At 51.7% G+C, this 18,909-nt stretch overlaps 2 protein-coding genes and 1 pseudogene across 7 annotated transcripts; 1 reads left to right on the top strand and 2 right to left on the bottom strand.

The window, feature by feature from the left end:
• Window positions 1-37: 37 nt before the first annotated feature.
• Window positions 38-12,334, bottom strand: Srrt (serrate, RNA effector molecule). 6 transcript variants are annotated; one of them, XM_029477348.2, is made up of 20 exons: window positions 12,055-12,334; window positions 11,677-11,816; window positions 7,211-7,339; window positions 6,826-6,972; window positions 6,419-6,607; window positions 4,541-4,710; window positions 4,264-4,448; window positions 4,052-4,150; window positions 3,856-3,970; window positions 3,040-3,194; window positions 2,705-2,766; window positions 2,539-2,617; window positions 2,108-2,296; window positions 1,663-1,836; window positions 1,403-1,556; window positions 1,099-1,292; window positions 791-947; window positions 542-631; window positions 311-437; window positions 38-229 (listed from the first exon to the last, which is right to left on the bottom strand). In XM_029477348.2, the coding sequence occupies exons 2-20, from the start codon at window positions 11,796-11,798 to the stop codon at window positions 154-156; spliced, it is 2,613 nt and encodes an 870-aa protein (XP_029333208.1). In that variant the 5' UTR covers window positions 11,799-11,816; window positions 12,055-12,334; the 3' UTR covers window positions 38-153. The 6 variants fall into 6 exon arrangements, with proteins under 6 accessions (XP_029333208.1, XP_029333207.1, XP_021017964.1 ...); XM_029477347.2 differs by having other exon boundaries at window positions 542-643; XM_021162305.3 differs by having other exon boundaries at window positions 311-416; window positions 3,040-3,197.
• Window positions 11,797-14,411, top strand: LOC147005381 (large ribosomal subunit protein eL43 pseudogene; annotated as a pseudogene).
• A 111-nt stretch (window positions 14,412-14,522) lies between these two features.
• Window positions 14,523-18,850, bottom strand: Trip6 (thyroid hormone receptor interactor 6). Its single transcript, XM_021162703.2, has 9 exons — window positions 18,564-18,850; window positions 18,181-18,308; window positions 17,951-18,076; window positions 17,306-17,689; window positions 16,727-16,820; window positions 16,462-16,631; window positions 15,292-15,470; window positions 14,920-15,040; window positions 14,523-14,810 (listed from the first exon to the last, which is right to left on the bottom strand). Exons 1-9 carry the CDS (start codon window positions 18,670-18,672, stop codon window positions 14,679-14,681), a joined length of 1,443 nt encoding a protein of 480 aa, XP_021018362.1. The 5' UTR covers window positions 18,673-18,850; the 3' UTR covers window positions 14,523-14,678.
• Between the last annotated feature and the right edge of the window lie 59 nt (window positions 18,851-18,909).

An 18,909-nucleotide genomic window follows, 5' to 3' on the forward strand; every position in this document is an offset into this window, starting at 1 on the left:
TTTGGGAAGGGACATACAGCACACAGTTAACAGATGCTACACCAAAGTGTTTTTACTAGCGGGTAAAATAACGTACAAAAAACTTTTCAGCTGATGGGATAAAGTGGTCATGGGTACAGATGTAGCAATGCAGAAGGAAGGGACATGGATGGCTCAAAAGAAATCAACATCATCCGGGGCATCCAGGTCCCGATACTCCACTATGGCCCTTGGGTCTCCTCGAACCATCCTGTGAAATAAAGGAAATGTGAACAGATGTCCCTACAGTCAGAGAGGGGGGAAAGACAGCCTGGCCGTCGTTCGTGCTCACCTGTTCCGAGGTTTTCCAGGATAACCGCCTTGGCCTCGAAAAGCATCATAGTTCCCACGGCCGGCACCATATGGAGCATGGGGGTATGGAGGCCCTCCTGTTGGGACTGCAGGGCGGACAGCACCAGCTATGACAAAGACCCAGGGTGAACTAAAAACTGACCTCAACCTCAGCCTAAGCTTTGTAGCCCCCTACAGACACCAAATCCCTGCACTGCCTTTCCACACTCACCTCCATAGCCCAAGATGGGAGGCCGGGGCTGACCATACGGCATCAAGCCCTGTGGCGTCTGATGTGGGTAGGGAAGTCCTGGGGTCAGGCCTGGGGGGAGTACAACACGGACAGGAACATGAATTACTGCGGGGGAGGAAAGGGACTGACAAGAATTCTAGGAATAGGGCCTGAAGGTTAGTGGAGTACACTTCTCAAAGAAGAAGAAAGAAGTCAAAGGTATGGCAGCCACCACAGATCGTATCTTACTCTGGGCAGGGCCAGGTGGCTGAGCTGGCTTGATCTCAGGCAAAGCTGGGCGCTTGGCGTCTGTGAGGAAGTTATTGAAGAAAGCCACCTCCTTCTTCACCTCCTCAATCTTCTCAGCATGCTTATTGAAGATATGCTTGCGTACAAACTCCGGGCCCTGAGAGGAGGGGATGAGGACGGACAGCATGCTGCAGTCTCTTCCCCACCGAACACCGCTGGAAGGTAACAGCTTCCTCCAGGCTTTTAGGGGTTTTGCTACCCAAACCCCCCTCCCAATCTACCCTACCAATTCTTTTCACATCTCAGACCTTGAATTTCTTGCCACTGAGAGGACATAGCCACTTATCCTTGCCCAGTTCCTGCGTGTTGGAGGTGACAAACTTCTCCACTTCCTGCTCTGGGTCTTTCCGACCCATCTTCTGGGCCTCTTCTTCAGAAAGGGATTCACGCACACTCAACAGCGGAGTCAGTTTCTCCTCAAATGTCTTCTGCCACTCCAGCACTGTGTGGGTGACAAAGGCAGGCTGAGAGGGAGACTGGAGCAAGGGGGAAGAGGAGGGACAGTAGACAGAGGTTGGCCATGAAAGACAACATGAGGGACCTGCAATGTACCTTCTCCGTGACTGATTCGGTTGGGAGGCATGGGCCCCCGAACGTGGATTATGCCACAGCGGTTGGGCATCTCGTCTTCATTAGGGTACTCACAGGTGTTATAATAATCCAGAGAATGCACGATACGCAAATAGAGAAGAAGTTTATCCAAGACCTGGAGGGAGGGAGGGTGGACACACAGGGTCACTATTCAGCCCCGATACAGAAAGCCGCATGACGCACTCCCCTGGACGCATGCTCCAGATGGTCGGAACTGGCACCTTGATCAGCTTCTCATCCCTCTCCACGTTGATCTCGGCTGGGTTGCCCTCCTTGGGAGGCTCCTCAGGAGGGGGCCCCCCACTGCTCCCCAGAAGCTCCTCCTCCTCAGCACTCACTTCCTCGATCAGGTAGTCAGTGATGTTCTTCAGGATGGGGTTTTGCGAGGGGAGGCTCTAGCGAGGAGGAGATGGACAGTAAGGCAGAGAAATCAGCGCAGAAACTGGGCCATGAAGAGAGAGGATCAGCATCACGGACAAACCCTGTCTCCTAATCTCGTTCGTCCACCCTAACCCACAGATGACTATGCTGTTGGAAGCTTGAGGGGGTAGCACCCAGACAAAGGAGCAAACAAAGGAGGTTGTGGGTAGGACCCAGGGGTCAGGAAAACAAGCACATGAGGTCAGGGGTAGCAGCACAAGGAGCCATCTCCTGGGAGTCACTGACTGTGGGCACAGGAGGCGTCCCAGGCTCAGAGGCCCAGAGCTGGGTCCTGTCATCCAGGGTGTGGATTAGCTTGGCTGCCAACTTGATGTCATTGCGCACTATCTGCTTGTGCTGTGTAATGCCATTTATGTTGCGGACACGACGGGTCAGGTCTCTGTTCACACCGGGACTCAGTTCACACTCGCGGAGCTATAGGGACATAATCAACAAGGAGGCCATGACTGCCCCAGAACTGCACCCTGAGAGTTGGCCCTACAGAGACCCTTGAACCCAAGCTCTCCCCAGAGGGGACTGAACCATGGTCACAGTCCCAGAACTTCTCAGACAGAAGTGAAGGCTGCAGGTGAAGCCTCACAGCTCTGAGTGGACACAGAGGAAATGGACATGCGGAGCCCAACCATGCTTCCTACAGCCCCACTGCCAACACTCACCCGAATGTTCTGCAGGTTCCAACATATCTCCTTAATGTTAACACTGCGGTCGAAAGTCACCCAGCCACGGCGGAAAAACCTACATACATAACAAAGCTTATCAGCATTGTCCCAGAACAGAGCCAGGGTGCCTCCTTACCCCATCCCAAGATGTGCAGCTTCTTACCTCCTCTCTGGCTGGGGCTCCGACAGTGCCACTCGCATAAAGCCTGGGTATCGTTTACAAAGCTGCAAGAGTCAAAAGAATCAAGGGAAAAGAAAAGCCACATAGGAACTCAACTCACTCCTTCCCCTCATCTCCACTGCTTAGAACCCTAAACAAGTGTCCTTCATCTCCCAGGAAGAAAAGGCCAGCACCCAACAAAGACAATGCACACTGAGCCAGGCCTCAAAGGGTGGGGATCCACAGGGACCAGGCCTCCCGATGCCAAAGGCAGTCTGCCACCTGAAGAATCTGGGATTCACACCAACCCTGCCCCTAAGACCCATGTCCCCACTCACAGAAATGATCTCTGCCCGAGAAATGTTGGGTGCGATGTTGCGCATGAAGAGAGAGCAAGTCTTATGCAAGGGCCGGGGCTTACACTCCAACCCTGCAGCATCCTTAGGCTTCTCCTTCTCCTCCTCTTTGGGCTTCTCCTTTTCTTTAAGTGCTTCTTCTAAGCAAGATGTAATCAATTACAACTTTATTATACATAAATATAATGTGTAAGCATTTAAAACTAGCCATCACCCCAGAAACACCCCCCCACACACAGTGTAAAGATTATCCTTATATTACTCAAATGCTGCTTTCTCTGCCCAGCATCTGGCTGCAATTCAGACGTGGCACTGTAATGCTTAACCAAAGTCCTGCCTGAATGTCTGTGTAAACATTTCCCCATTTATTCTCTATAAAAGCTCATCAGCCAATGGCTGAAGAAAGGAAAGAACAGGGCTAGAATAGGGCTGGACTTCCAATCCCAGCCAAGGAGACACAGAGAGAAGGAGGACCAAGAGGTAGAGGTCTGAGGAGAGACACATGGGACCACATCTGGAACAGAGAGCCAAATCAGTACAAAAATCCAAGTATCTTGGGGATTTTGCCTTTTGCCTGGAAGTAAACAGATTGGCTTAGAGGAATAGAATAGGTTAGTAGTTCAGCTATTGTGCTGTAAAGTTTATCAAAAAGTCTTATAGTCTTCTCATTTATTTGGGAGCTAGCCAAGCTACACAATGAAGAGTTATTTATAAAAATGCACTTACACACACACACACTCACACACCCTCACCCAACACAGGAAAGCAAAGGAGCAGAAGTGAGAAAATGACAAGTACCGGCCTCCTCCTTCTCCTCCTCGGCCTGACCACCCTCAGACTCGGACTCAGACTCGGACACACTGCCCTCATCGAAGCTGTCGTCGCCACTCTGCTTCCTGTTCCGCTTCTTGCTCTGTGGAAGCAGCAGGAGGAGGCCATCAAGACCCCTCAGGAGCCGCCCCGACATCTTGGTCTCATGCAAAACACACCTTACCTTTTTGGCTTCCTTCTCAGCCTCTTCTTTCTTCTCCTCCTTGTCCCCATCACCCTCAGATTTTTTAGTTTTGTCATCGTTGGAACTGTCATTCTCAGCCTATGAGATAGTTCCGACAATGTCAGTCTTTCCTGCTGGCTGCATTAGTCACCCCCTCCAACCCCCCACATCCCCAGTACAGCTTCCAGCTCCCTCAGCCCCTGCCCCTCGACCTGTTTTCCATCTTCTTTCTTCTCATCCTTATCATTGGCTTTGCGCTCTCCTTCCCCCAGGGCTGGTCCAGCACGGGCCTCCTCTTTCTTGCTGGCCTCCCCAGTCTTGCCTGCCTGTTCCTCCTCCTCCTCCTGCTCCAAAATTCGGAGATCGTTCTCTGTGCCACCTTCCATCTTAATGACAGCTACCAATGACAACAGCAGGTCACAACCCAAAGGCTCTGGTTTCTATCCTGTAACCTCCCAGCCAAGACCTCCCTACCCTTTAAGCCCATACCTGCATCTAGCATCTTGACAATGGCATCAGCTTTGTCTATGTCCAAGAGAAGGTTATCAAACCAGCCACTCTCCATGAGGGACAGGAACACCTTCAGTCGGTTCTGCAGGGCCCCCCGGGCCTCCTGCCGACGCTTTCCCACCTCATCAGGGTGGTACTTAGATCGGAACCTGGACAAGAAAGCAAGCAGGATGGGAGAGACAAAACAGTTATGAGCAGTCAAGACCAGAATGTGGGGAGGGGCCCAAGAAAGGCAGGGCATAGCCTCTCACACCCACAGAAGGCCTTAAAATCAAGAAAGGGGTGCACTAAAACCACCCAACACCCCAAAAGGAACCAGAGGTTGTACTCTGGAAAGATCTGGGGAGAACCAGGAATTGAGAGCTCTGGGTTAGGAGGACCATGGCTCTGGGGAAGGCCAGGGTTATGAGGCAGCTCTATGCTGTGAGCCTCTGGGAAGCACTAGGCTGAGAAGGTGCCCTTTCCCATAGCTTCAGGGAAAGCTAAGGGAGCAGGAGCCCCAGAGAACCTCCCTCTCCTGGCCAAGCCCAGATGAGGCTCCCACCAACTCCCTCCACCCCAGGTGGAGCCAGAAGGAAACCTCAAGTGTACCAGATAGAAAAGGCCAAAAGGCAGGACACCTTTCTCCCCTCGAAGGAAGAAAAGGCAGAGGGGCAGGAAAGAGCAAAGAAAGAGGCCAAGTGCCTGCACAGCCTCAGGTAGGCCATGGGATAGAAGAGGGCTGGAGGGTTAGGATCTGGGCAGAGTATGAAAAAGAAAACATTTTAATAGGCCTCTGAGGGCAGGGGAGAAAAACAAAGGCAGAAGAAATTAGGGGTAGGAGAAAAGGAGAAATGGGGGAAATGTGAGGGCCCCGAAATCTAAAACAAAGACAGACAGGTTGAGAAAACAGAAATAAGAAGTGTGTAGCAGAGAGCAAGAACATGGAGAGAGAAAGAATGGAAGGTGCACGAGCGATCCCAAGACACACAGGGCAGTCAGAGGGCACATGAGACAGGACAGAACAGGCTGAGCAGAGAGGAAAGCCGCAGGCGTCACCTCCAGGGTCTTTACCTTGGCTGCTTGGTCAAACAGAGCTCAAGATTTAACTAGTGGCGCCCAGGGCCCATGCTGGCTGGCGGGCTGCCCGCTGGCTCCTGGCTGGGGTGACCGGCCTAGATGCCCCGCCCCGCGGGCCTCCGCGGTGGGGGCCCTGACTGACTAGCTGCCTGAGCAATACATTCAGCTAGACCACTGCATTGTGCACAGCGGTGCCCTGCCTGTCTGCCTGGCCGGCCCCGCCGCTCAGCCCGGGGGCTCATGTATGGGCTGGGTATGGTGGGGGTGGAGGTGGGTTTGCTCCGAGCTCCGTCGATGAGCGGGTGTGGTTCCCAGTTCTGGCTCTTTTCAAGGAGGAGGAGCAGAAAGGATGAGGAGGAGGAGCAGGAGGGGGGAAAAGATGGTTGATTAAAATTAAAACATCCACATAAGGAAAAAAAAATTCAAATTCTTTTTTTCTGTCAAACGACCCTGAGATCTTGGCTGTTCTTGTCTGGCTTCACTCGTTGCCTTTGGGAGACCACGGCCACACTGGGTCCTGTTGACTGGGGATGACAATGACCCACACCAACAAGAGGATCGCAGTCTGTGTGCTGTACCAAGAGGCTAAGTGGCTCTGGTCAGCTGCCTGGAGGTGTCCCAGTGAGGAAGGCAGAGAAGGAGGTGGGTGTGGTCCCACCAGCCAACAGTGTTTCCCTCCCCTTCCCCACTCCCAGGAAGTACCACGGTGGGGAGAACCAGAGGACAGGGCTGCAGCTCCTCCAGCCAAACCAGAGAAATGGGCCAGGGCCAAGGGGGCAGGCAAGCAGGGGCACTCACCACTCCTCATCTTTGTGAGCCAGGAAAAAGTCCTGCATCTGCTGCCTTCGGAAGTCCAGCTTGTAGTCATTGTAGCGTTTCACTGCCTCCGTCTCATCCACAGAGTCATCCAGAGACAGGAGGAACTCTTTGAAGGACTTCATTATGGGTGGCGGCACCCCCAAGTCAATCTCTGCGATGCTGCCCAGCCTGGGGGGGGGGGGGCATCCAATCACAAAGGCTTGCTTGTGAGCAAGACGGAGAGCCCAGGTAGTCAGTCTCTGCTTCCTGTGACTACTCGCCCACCACTCTAAGCATGCAAGCACCCTAGAACCTAGCCTGTCCCAAGATCCAACCATAGTCCCCCACAACCCCAGACATTCCCCCAAACTCGGCAACCACCTTCTCCCCAGAACCCCACGCCTTACCTGGCCTGGATGGGCAGGACATGGTGCTGCATGATGTGGACGTCTGGGTGGCCCCAGGGCTGAGGGGGGCCGTAAGTTGGTCCCCCACCCCCCCCAGCATAGGGCATGTCATAGCCACTGTGGTATGGGTCAGAGCTGTGCTCATCCCTGAGGGTAGGGGACACAAAAGTCAGACACAGAAGGATCCAGAGCTACCTCTCCACAACATGGACAAGGGCACGAGGAGGGGCACATGGAGGCTATGGTCTCTCACCCAAGGGATAAAAGGGACAAAGGAACACTGGGTGTGTGGGATACTGAGGCAAGGAAGCAGCCAGCTTTCAGCAGGAGCAGGGCTGAGGCCTGAGGGCCCTGAGGGTAAAAAAAGAAAGTGATGCCACCTCACCAGTCTCTCCGCATGCGCTTCTGGGGGGGGCTGAGTTCGTGTCGAGGGGGAGAGAAGCGCTCCCTTCGGTTCCTGTCATAGTCTCGATATTCACCCCGACTGCGGCGCTCCCGGCCGCGGTCCCACTCTCTGGAAGTGAGAACAAGTTGCAATAGCAGAGATGGGGCTGAGATGGAGCTGTCCATCAGCTGCAATGCCTGCCTAGGAAACCCAGGCGGCCTGGGCTCCACCCTCCAGCACTACACACAAGCAAACAAACAACAGGAAACAGTAGCCTGACAGCTGCCGTGGTTCCCACGCAAGCTGGCCTCCAGCTCCCTCCATAACCAAAGCTCATCACTTTGAGTTTCTCTTCTCCCGCTTCCAGCTCCCAGGTGCTGGGATCACAGGGACATCACTACGCCTACCTTAAGCCGGCATTTAGCATCTACGAATGTTAAAGCTACACATTAATATAAATTACTCTGAGGATACACAGACTGAATCTAGTACTTCTTGAATTCACTCGACCACTGAGTTATGCTAGACCCCAGCCCTGCTTCCCTTTCAGAAAACTTGAGATGGTGTCCCTGAACTACGCAGGCTGCCCCCAAACTCACTGTACACTAGGCAGTGCACAAGCTGCCCCTACAGGCAGATCTTGAACTTGAGATCCTCCTGTTTCAGCTTCAAAAGAAGATGAGATTATCAGCCTATGACACTATGCTAAGTTAAGTATATGTTTTTATGAAAAGTAAGAATTTTCTTTTAAAAGAAAACAAAAAACCCCACCCTGCTCTGGAGGAGCACTGCTCTCTTCTAGGTCTGGCTTGATAAGGGGAAGAACGTGACCACTCCTCACACAGATATATTATCACAAAGGAAACACTCAATGGCCTCTTCAGATAATCTGGGCTTCTCTTTCTGGTTTCTGCATAAAGCTAACATAATCTTGCTGTGCTGACAGAGCGCTCACCCTCTTGAGCAGCTGGGCTAGGTATCTGGTATGTGTGTGAGGGCAGGGGGATTGTTTATTTATTTATAGATAGACAGGGTCTCTCTATGTAAACTCACTATATAGACCAGGCCGGCCTCAAACTCAAGAGATCCTCCAACTCCTGACTCCTGTAATTAAAGGTATTTAGCCCCCTTTTGGTTTTTGAGACAGGCTCTCACTTGTATTCAAGGATGGCCTGGAACTCCCTACTTAGACCAAGATTGTCTCCAACTTATAAATATCCCTGCATTTGCCGTAAGAGTGCTGATTAGAGGTGTGAGCCCTGCTCCTGGAAAGAGCTGGTTTAAGAGTAAGTTGAAGCAGGCAGAGTGTAAGTCTAGCACTTAAAAATGGAGGCAGCTACATTGTGTATGAGATACACTGGGCTACATAAGACCCTGTGTCAAAACTAACTCTGAAGTGTGTTGGACTGATTCATCAAACCACACCAGCAGGCTAGAGCTGTGGCTCAAACACTTGCCTAGAATTGCCAATGCCCTTCAGTTCTGTTACATTAAAATCACGGCCAGCTGGGTGGGCGTGGTGGCGCACTCCTTTAATCCCAGCACTTGGGAGGTAGAGGCAGGCGAATTTCTGAGTTTGAAGCCAGCCTGGTCTACAGAGTGAGTTCCAGAACAGCTAGGGCTGCACAGAGAAACTCTGTCTCAAAAAACCAAAAAAAAAAAAAAAAAAAAAACCAAAACCACGGCAGCGACCAGATCTGAAACAGCTCCTGAGACTTCTCACTGTACAGCATCGAGCCATGTTGCATCACAGACTCTCATCTCAGAAGCGTCTGAACATCAGGAGGACTACTCACACTAATATACAGACGTTTCGGGCTGGTGAGATGGCTCAGTGGGTAAGAGCACCCGACTGCTCTTCCGAAGTTCCAGAGTTCAAATCCCAGCAACCACATGGTGGCTCACAACCACCCGTAACGAGATCTGGCGCCTTCTTCTGGAATGTCTGAAGACAGCTACAGTGTACTTACATATAATAAATAAATAAATCTTTAAAAAAAAAAAATATACAGACGTTTCTAAAATGAGTTTCTACCAGCAAGCTCCACTAGCAACAAATACTGACAGTTTTCCTCTTAGTAACAACTTCTCTTAGCTTCTTTTCCTACACACATCTGCCAAGCACTAAGTGTGAAGCCCCAGTGTTGACAATGCTCCAATAAAAAAACTGGCACCTGTGAAAACCACTCCAGGCTCCCCCATCAATCACCCAGCTGCTCTTGCAGTGACTACCCAATACTTAGCACAATGTTCTTTTATGCATTCTTCTCATCCATAAAACCAAACCAGAAACAAAACACAGTGCTCTATCAGGGACACTAAGTGGTGCTCTTCCTTCAACGGTGCATCCTTTTCATGACTTCCGGCTTTAACCAGCACTCCTGCAGCTCCACTAAGAAAAACAGCAATGTCTCTCTACAGTCTGTGAAGCACTACGTCAACCAAGAGCATGTGCTCCTGTCACAACTGTGTTATGCTTACTGACTGCAAGCTGTTCACAGCACCTGTGTCTAGGGAACTCCCTAGCCGTCCAGCTAAGTGTCTCCTTCCTGTGGCTCTCCAATGCACTTCATAGATGGCCATCTTCTGCTCCTCAGAACATAAGTTCCTTTGCAAGGATCATGCCTACTTGTGACGTGTAACCAAAGCCACTTTGACCTCTGAAGGACTTCATCTAGCTTCAGACTCAGGAAAGCAAATTTGATTTTCTTCTTTCTTGAAGAAGCACTAAGGCGAGCTGGGCATAGTGGCTCACCCTTCTATTTCCAGCCCTAAAGAGGCTTAAGGGAGGAGCGTTTTGTTCCAGGTCAGCTTATTCTACATGAGGCCCTTTCTCAAAACCTAAAGGGCAAGGGGGCTAGAGAGATGGCTCTCAGAGTTCAAAGAAGCAAGGCTCAGCTCCTAGGAGCCACACAGCAGCTCACATCCTTCTGTCAGTTCCAGCTCTAAGGATACAACAGTGTTCTGTCTTCCTACAGCTATCAGGCACAGCATGAATGTGGTGCACAGAAATCACGTAGGCAAAACACTTATACGTTAAAAAAACAAAAACCATAGTTTAATACCAGCACTTGGAAGGCAGAGGCAGGCAGGTAGATCTTTTGAGTTGGAGGCTAGCTTGGTCTACAGAGTGAGTTACAGGACAGTCAAGGCTGTACAGAGAAACTCTGTCTGGAAAAACATACCAAAAACTAAATAATTAATTTTTGATAATGTGCTAGGGGCTGGAGAACTGACTCAGTGGTTAAGGGTTCTTGCTAATCCTACAGGGGACCCACGTGAGGCTCCGTTTAGCTCATGCGGCAAGCCACTCACAGATGCTCATTCCTCTAGCTGGAGACCCCATAAATCACACTCATTTGCATATACCATCCACACACTCTCACAATCACACCCACACTAGGCTTCTAAGTGCTGACTGGCAGGCTTTCCCATCATTTCATATTTACTTGTTTATTGAGAGGGAGTCTCACCATGTAGCCCTGGCTGGTCTCAACCTCTTAAATTCTATCACAAAAAGTCACTTCAAATCCCTCTAAAGAAACGGAGAGATGACTCAGCAGTTAAGAGCACTAGCTGCTTATCCAGGTCATGAGTTCAAATCCCAGCAACAACTACAGGGACTGGATGCCCTCTTCTGTCATGCAGATGTGCATGCAAACTGAGCACTCAAATAAATAAATCTTTAAAAATAAAGAAATCTGATTTCAAGTTGAGCTATGGCGCTTAACTCACTAAACTGGCTATGTTTTTGTTGTTTTTACTTCACCTCTGGATTTAAAAGGGAAGAGAGGTAGAGAGCTGGCTCAGTAGTTAAATGCACTCCTTTTAACTACTCTTGGTTGGCTCCTCTTGCTAAGGACTAGGGTTTGAGTCCCAGCACCCACAAAGCAATTCACAACCATCTTTACTGCCCATTTCCCAAAGGATCTAATCTGTTGGCCTCCATGGGCATCGGGAACGAATGAGGTGCATGGACATAATGTAAGCAAACCCCCCATAAACATTTTATTATATAAAAGAAATGCACTTCCACATTTCTTATCTCAATTACCTGTTTCAAAAAATTCCTAAACAGGATGTGGTAGAATATTTCCTTAATTCAGAAGTTTAATGTCATCTTGAGCTACCTAAAGAGTTTCAGGCCAATCAGGTTGTTCACGTCGGTCAGTTTGTGCTTTTTTATTATTTGGATTTGAGATTGTGTCTCCCTATGTAGCCTGCACGGAAGATGCAGTCCAATCAGCTGTGCAGAGCTCCTGTCCACCACTAATACTGACCATAACTTTGGTTAAAAGCTCGAAATCTGAGCCAACGGTGAATAGACTGAACTACAAAAATGGCCCAACGGTAAACTGCATCCTAATAAGATTTTGTAAGGTAAAGACAAAAAGGAAACGAGAAAAAAAAAATTGCGGCGCGGAAGGGTTGTGCGTGGCGGGGCATGGACGTTAATATTGTCTCACCGGTCATTCCAATCGTCCCCTCGCCGTCTTTCATCCCTTTCCCGGGAACGGTCATAGTCGCTGCGCTCTCTTCGAAATTTGTCCCTGCGTCTTCGGTCGTATTCATCATCACTGTCACCCATGGTGCTGTCAGAGGAGGCCTGGGGCCCGGCGGCGGGCAGACACGGTGATGATGAACAAGGACCAGAGGAGGGACAATCCCCCGGGGACAGCACGCCCGCCTCCCTCCCGCCGAGGCCGGCCTGCCATCCCGGGCAGGGCGATCGCTCCGACAGTTTCACTGTCCCCACGGATTCCCCCTTGTCCACCCCCGAAGCCCCCGGGCACGGTCCTCTCCTCGCAATCCCGCCGCCCGGGCCTTTCCTTCCCCTCCCCCACCTGGCAGCGGTCGGGGCCGTTGGAAGCGCGCGCCGGCGGGCTTGTTTTCCGGGCGGACCGGAACGCGCGACAATGGACCACAAAGAGGGTTGGAAGGAGACACGGGGATTCTCAGCCCGGAGACGAAGGGGAAGAGGAGAGCGGGACCGCGGGGGGCCGAGGAGTCGCTTGCGCGCGCGCGCGCCCTACGTCACTCCCGGAGCTCGGCCTCCAACTACAAACAAGACCCCCCGACCAAACTAAAACTCCGAGATTAAAAGAATGACGGGAAGAGGGTGGAGACACGGAAGTCTCGCGCGGTTTTGCGACAAAATCGCCCCAGCATCTCGGAGCTACGGAAGTTGCGCTGGGTCAAGCCAGGCAGGCCTTCTGAACGTGCTCGTGCCTACTTGAAAAGGAGAGCACTGGAGAAGTTAAGTGTCACTCCCGTAAGGTACCCTGGGTAGGAGCTAGTTTGCATCCAAAGGTTGCTTTGCAAAGAGCCCTGGGCTGGGGCACCTCTTGACCTCCTCAAGGGCGGATTTGCTATCGAGGGGTTTGGGGACGATGGATGTCTAGGGAATAATTCATAGAAGCAACCATTTTAGAGGCATCTCCTCCCACCATTTTCTCCTGCAAAAAATACAGTATGTGCTACTTATAAAAGGCGTTCTTCCTGCTTGTTTTGGACAGAGGAGCCTAATACTCATGCAAAAGTGTAAACCTCGACCTTAATGCCCAGTTCTTTAATGGGAGTCTTTACGTTGCAGTCTGGAAACAACCACCAGGATCCACTAGTTTCCAGTTGAAATCCCTAAGATAACACTAAGCCCTTTTCCAAGAACAGACTATTAAGCTAAACAAGGGAGCATGCCACAGTCTTGCTCCCAGAAAAGAAAGAAAAATCCCAGCATCTAATAAGGTATATTTACAAGGGGGCACTTAAAAAACTTAGTAGACAGTTACGTTGGCACAGGCCTGTAACCCAAGTTACTCAGTAAGTCAAAGCAGAATCAAATTCAGGGGTTGCAAAATGAGTTCAAAGCCAGCCTTGACAATTTTCTAAAACCCTTTCTCACAAACATTTTCCAAAGGGGCCGGTCCAGTGAGTAAGAGCGCTTCCTGGTCTTGCAGAAAATCAGAGGTGGGGTCCCAGCTCCCATGTGGCTGGCTGCTCACAGACTGTTAACTCCAGTGCCTAGGGGACTGACGACCTCTTCTGGTCTGCAAGGGCACTGCACTCAGATGTACACACACAGCCACACACTGATCCACAGCTACATATACTCATCATTTTGTTCCAAAACAAGGTTTCTGTGTACCCCCTGGCTGGCCTGGAACTCCCCTTGTAGACTAGGTTGGCCTCAGACTAAGAGATCTTCCTGTCTCTGCCTCCTGAGTGCTGGGATTTAAGTCTTGCAACCAGCTCATACACACGTAATTCAAGAAGAGGGGAACATGGTGGCGCTCACCTCTAATCCCAGCACTCTGGTGGCAGAGGCAGGCAGATCTCTGAGTTGGAGGTCAATCTAGTCTACAAAGGGCATTCCAGGCCAGCCAGGCAGGGCTACACAGTGAAAGAAGGCCCCGTCTCAAGAAAGAAGAGGAGGAGGAAGAGGAGGGAAGCAATGAGACGTATAGCTCAATGATAGAATGCTTGCCTACCATATGACAGGACCTGGGTTTAGGAAGAAATAAGCCAAGAAAGGAGAGAGGGAGGCTGAAGGTGCTGTTCAGCGGTTGGGCATGTGCTTGGCATATATGAGTCTCTGGCCCATCCCCAGCACCCTCCATCCCCCACAAGAAAAGTAGCCACGTGCAGTGTCACACTCCTGCAGCCCCAGCACTGCAGAAATGAGGGCAGAGGGATCCCAGGTTGGAGAATAGCCTCAGCTATCTAGCAATGTTTCAAACCAAGGGTAGCCTAGAATACTTTACAGTTTGTCCTTTAGAGAACTACCTCTTCTGGCTTTGGCCTATGTCACAGCACTGTGGCTAAATGCACCAAGCAGGTCAGCATCGTAAGTAAACATAGGATCCAAGATGATGCCTCCCTCTGGAAAATGGCATGGAAAGTTGAAATTGATGAGCACGCCAGTTCCATTTGTTCCTTCTGGAGCAAGACCAAGATGAAGAAAACAGGCCACTGGCTTCTGGCACTGTGGTGGCTGGTACAGCCCAGATCTGCGACACCACTTCTGCTGTTGTATCTGCCATCAGAAGTCTGAAGGACTTGAAAGACCAGCAGAAATCCAATCATCTGAGACATCCCTAGCCTACAATAAACAGGTTAATTTATGTAACAACAACAATAGTACGGGATGAGAGTTAACAAAAGAAATATATGCAGGATCTCATTATGTAACCCCTCACTGTCTTGGAACTTAGTATGTAAACTGGCTGGGCTCACACTCACAGTCTGCCTCTGCCTCCTAAGTGCTTTACCCAGCCTCATCCTGTGAGACTCCAATAAAGAACAGACTTGGAAGTGCTTTTAAATGCTCCAGGGATTATTATTTCATGAAGAGAGGAAGAAAAGACAGCATTTGATGGCAAACACTAAGGGTAGATGTTGGGGGAGGTGATGGACGGTGGACGGACGGACGAACGGGAGCCGAGATCCCAGCAGGTACTTCTCAGAGCAGTCAACAGTCAGTGGTGACAGTGGCTGAGAGCTCTTGGATGCGCCAGGCGCTGCAAGCCTTGCACAAGATGTGCCCATCCAGTGGGTAGCAGCCTTGACACTCTCCCTCAGAGGACAGCAGCAGCCCACACTCCTGTGAGAAAGAACAAAACCTTCATTAGCCTGGAACTTTCCCACAGTGCTTTTCCCCCCAGCTTCCCGGGCTCTGCAAAGCTCTCGCTCCTGCCCAGGGACCCCCTCACCTCACACTTGTAACAGCCGATGTGGAAACTTCGATCCAGAGCAACAATTCTCACCGTCTCCTCCTGACCTGGTTCCGGCATGATGGCCCCGCCACACACTGAACATCGTGGGGCAAATTTCCTGCAGTGGAGGGGAACCAAAGAGGCTATCAGGTCCCTCCCTCCCTCCCACGCCCTCAGGAGACTCAAAATGAAGCCCAATGAAGGTGGAAGGGGCAGGGGTGGGGATGAGAAGGATATAAGAGATGTGTTTGGGTCTTGGGGAAGAAAGTGGTGTCAAAGAAAGAGAGGACCAGAAGGTGGAAACAGAAGAGGCAGACCCTGGGACATGAAGAAATAGGTCAGTGAAGACATTCTGAATCCTGGCAAGACCTGTGGAAATCTTCGATGCAGTGGATCTGGCTGGTGGCGTCCACTGTGAACGGGATGCCATCAAGACCACGGTGGCATACCACACAGGTGAAGCAACCAGGGTGGTACGCCTTCCCCATAGCCCTCAGGATTCGGTCCAGGATGGGTTCAGAGCACGTGGAACATTTCTCCAGGGTGGCCTAACAGGAAAAGAGGATGGAAGGTCAGTGGAGGGAAGCCACTCCAGCCAGGAAGGAGTACTCTCTGCCCAGCCATCTGGTGTGTGTAGTTCCCTGCATGGGATTCAGTGGAAGGTGGACTTAGCATTTCTGAGGTCTAAGAGCAGCACTGAAACCTCTAGACAAGGGATTTGGTCTCCACACACTTCTTCTTTCAGTGAGATGAATCAGTAATGCTTGCCTCTGAGGAATGCTGTCAGACTTTCACAAATAACCTCAACTCTAAAATGCCTTCCAGCTGGGCACAGTGGCACATATCTGGTTTCCTAGCTCTTGGGAGGCTGAAGCAGGAGGACCATAACTTTAGGATCAGCCTGGGCTACACAGTGAGACTCCGTCTGGAAGGAAGGAAGGAAGGAAGGAAGGAAGGAAGGAAGGAAGGAAAGAAACCACCCACCCGCTTGAAAGGAGGAGCTGTCCTTCCCTCCTTCATCTAGTCTCTAGTCTCCACAGTTAACTCATTCCTTAGCCTGGGGCCGTAGCTCAGTTGGTAAAGTGTTTGTCTAGCATGCACGAAGCCCTGGGTTCCATTCCTAGCACCACAAAGAACAGGTCTGGTGGCCCACACCTAGAATCCCCATAATTCATAGATAAAAGGAGGAAATTCAAGGTCTTCCTTAGCTGCACATAAGAGTCTCAGGCCAGCCTGGGACACATGACATATTATCTCAAAACAGCAAACAAGTCATCAAAGAAACAAAACCCAAAATGTTCCTTTGGCTGATGGACCAATTGATCTTGGGAAACCTGCGCCTTGGGCTGCCTTCAGACTTGCTCTGTACCTCAGGCTCTCCTCCAGATAGGCCCGAGTCACCACATTTAGCTTCTTCCTTCTTGTACCTCAGCTTCCAGTCCCACCCGACTGAGTATCTGGCACCTCTCTTAGACAGGAACCTGCCTGTCCGTCTTGATGCTTCATTTAGCATCCCTCTGTCACAGCCCAGCCGCTCACCACATAGCAGCTCTCACAGTATGCCCGCCTCTCCACAGCATAGAAGTGCTGGCCCCGGAGCTGGGCCCGACAGGTAGAACACACAAAGCAACCAATATGGAAGACACGGTCCAGGGCCACAACCCCAGCTCCATCGCCAACCACATCTTCGCCACAGCCACCACACCGACCTGAGGACGGAGAGGAACGAGATCAGTCTCCACAGACCCACGAGAGCAGATCCACCGTCTCCTCCCTGTCCACCCCACCCAGCAGGCCAACTCACCAAAGTACTCCCCACTGGGCGGGCGGCTCATGTCATGCACCAGTTTCTCGGTCAGTCTCTCCAGTTCCTCTTCAGGAGGTTGGCCCAAGGGGCCCTAGAGTGAGAATTGGGGCTTTGAGGCGCTGCCTATAGTCTCAGACACCATAAATGACCCATACGGTCAGGAACCCCCAAATCTCCTCAGAGAACGTCTCTCAGAAGCTGATGGGGGAAAGGAAGCCCCTTCCCTTTGGACATCTTGATCCTTGACCTCTGAGGACCTTAAACCCGGGACTGACTTACGCGCTTATTTATATTTGAGACAGTGCCTCATATAGCCTGGGCTGGCGTGGAACCCATTATGTGCGGCAAATAGGACCTTAATTTACTGATTCTCCTGCCGCTACCTCCCCCAAGCTTGGTTTATACAGTGCTGGGTCTAGAACCTTGGGATTCCTGCATACTAAGCAAGCACTCAAAACAACATCTCCTAAAAACAGTATCTTAGGTATCTTAAGTACCCCTCGGCCTCCACGCCTCCTAATCAATGCCCAGTTACCTCCGGTGACCACAAACCTCAGTGCCCCAGCCCCGGCTTACCTGAGGTTCATGCCCACCTCCTCTCCCTCCTCCTGCAGGGATATGTACTCCAGGAGCTCCCTCCGGAACCCCCGGTCCTGGCTCTCGGTGGCTCCTAAAGCCAGCCCCCCAGACTTCACCACGACCTGTCAGAGGAAAGTGGGGGCCTGGAAGAGGCCCAGAGGCCTGAGAGGCCCCTCGCCTGGGCAGTCCACAGCCTCTCACAGGCTGAGCCACCTTCACTTGTACAGGGAAAGCAGGGCCAGCTGGCGTGCTCGCGGTAGCATAGGAGGCTGGGGTAGGTCCACCATAGGGGGATGCTGGAAGCATCGGGGTTGGAACAGCACCTCCACTGGGCTTCAGGGAGCCTCCGCGGTAAGCATGGGGTGGGGGAGCCTCAAAAGCCTGGGAAGACAAGCAATGCAGAAACAGTAAAGCCAGATCCAAGATCCATGCGTGCCAGGTGGGAACCCCAGGGTAGCAATGACTTCTGACAAGTTCCCATGGGCTAGGCCTGCCAAGGAGGAAGTTCATGATTCCTTGAACCGGGTATTTATTAGTTGCAAAGAGGGTAGGTGGGGAGTGAAGAGGGTAGATTGAGGCTGAGAAGCTAGGGCAGGGAACTGGCTGAGGATGGGGAAGCAGAGACAGAACACAGGAAGTCACCTGTCTGTCTGGCCGCCTAGGTGCATGACTGCGACCCCCGTCCAGATCAGCCAACATGCTGGTGAGTGAATCTATCTCAGCATCCAGACTGCCAGGGCGGATGACTCCCCTGTCTGGAGGGAGCCCCTGAGACAGAGGCAAAGGAGGAAGAACAAATACTGATGACAACCCCGACCTAGATTTCTCTCACCTTGACCCCGAGAGACCCTACCCTCATCTCCACTTCTCACCTGCAGGCGCTGGGGTGTTCCGTGGGATCCCACCCAAGTAGGCCCCCGATCTTCCGGGATCCCCGGAGGCTGATAACAGTGTTCAGGTGGGAGGGGGCAAAAGTTGACCCTGGGGTGAGGCTGGAGTGCTAAAGGGAGAGAGACAGGAGGTGGGACTGGAAGAAGGGTAACCTCGGTAGAGCTGCCCTTCTCGGGGTGGCTCTCCTCCTTCACATTCCTGGGAGTCTGGGAACCAACCAAGAGTCAGGGAAAGTTGCACAAGAGCAGGGGCCTCTGGTTTGGGAAAGGGACAGCAGGAAGCAGGCAGGCAAGGGAGAAAAGGTGAAGGAAGGTGGCCACTCCTTCTTCTGTTACTCCTGCGTGTGTGAGAGGGGAACACTTACTTGGTCCGTGGGCCGTTGGTGGGCCCAGGGCGCCTCTGGGCATCGATCTCCCTTGAGGGACTCTGGAGGGTTCTGGCTGCTTCGGGGGAAGCCAGGTGGGCCCCGACATGGTCTGGAATAGGGTTACTCCACTCCAGACAGAGGTCAGGGTCCCCACAAACTCGGAGCCTGGAGCTCAGAGCCTTGGGCCCCTTCCCTCCCTTTCCGTCCCACGCCCCGTTTGGGACTCCCGCAAAGAAACTTTTTCAGGCTTTTTTTTCCTCCCTTCCTCCCCAATTTTGGAGACGACCACGCCCCCTGACGTCACCACATTCCAGGGGAGGGTCACGTGGCCCCAAGCCTTATT

This window comes from Mus caroli, unplaced genomic scaffold, assembly GCF_978045245.1.
Source record: "Mus caroli unplaced genomic scaffold, Mus_caroli_1 scaffold_4, whole genome shotgun sequence".
Taxonomy (NCBI): domain Eukaryota; kingdom Metazoa; phylum Chordata; class Mammalia; order Rodentia; family Muridae; genus Mus; species Mus caroli.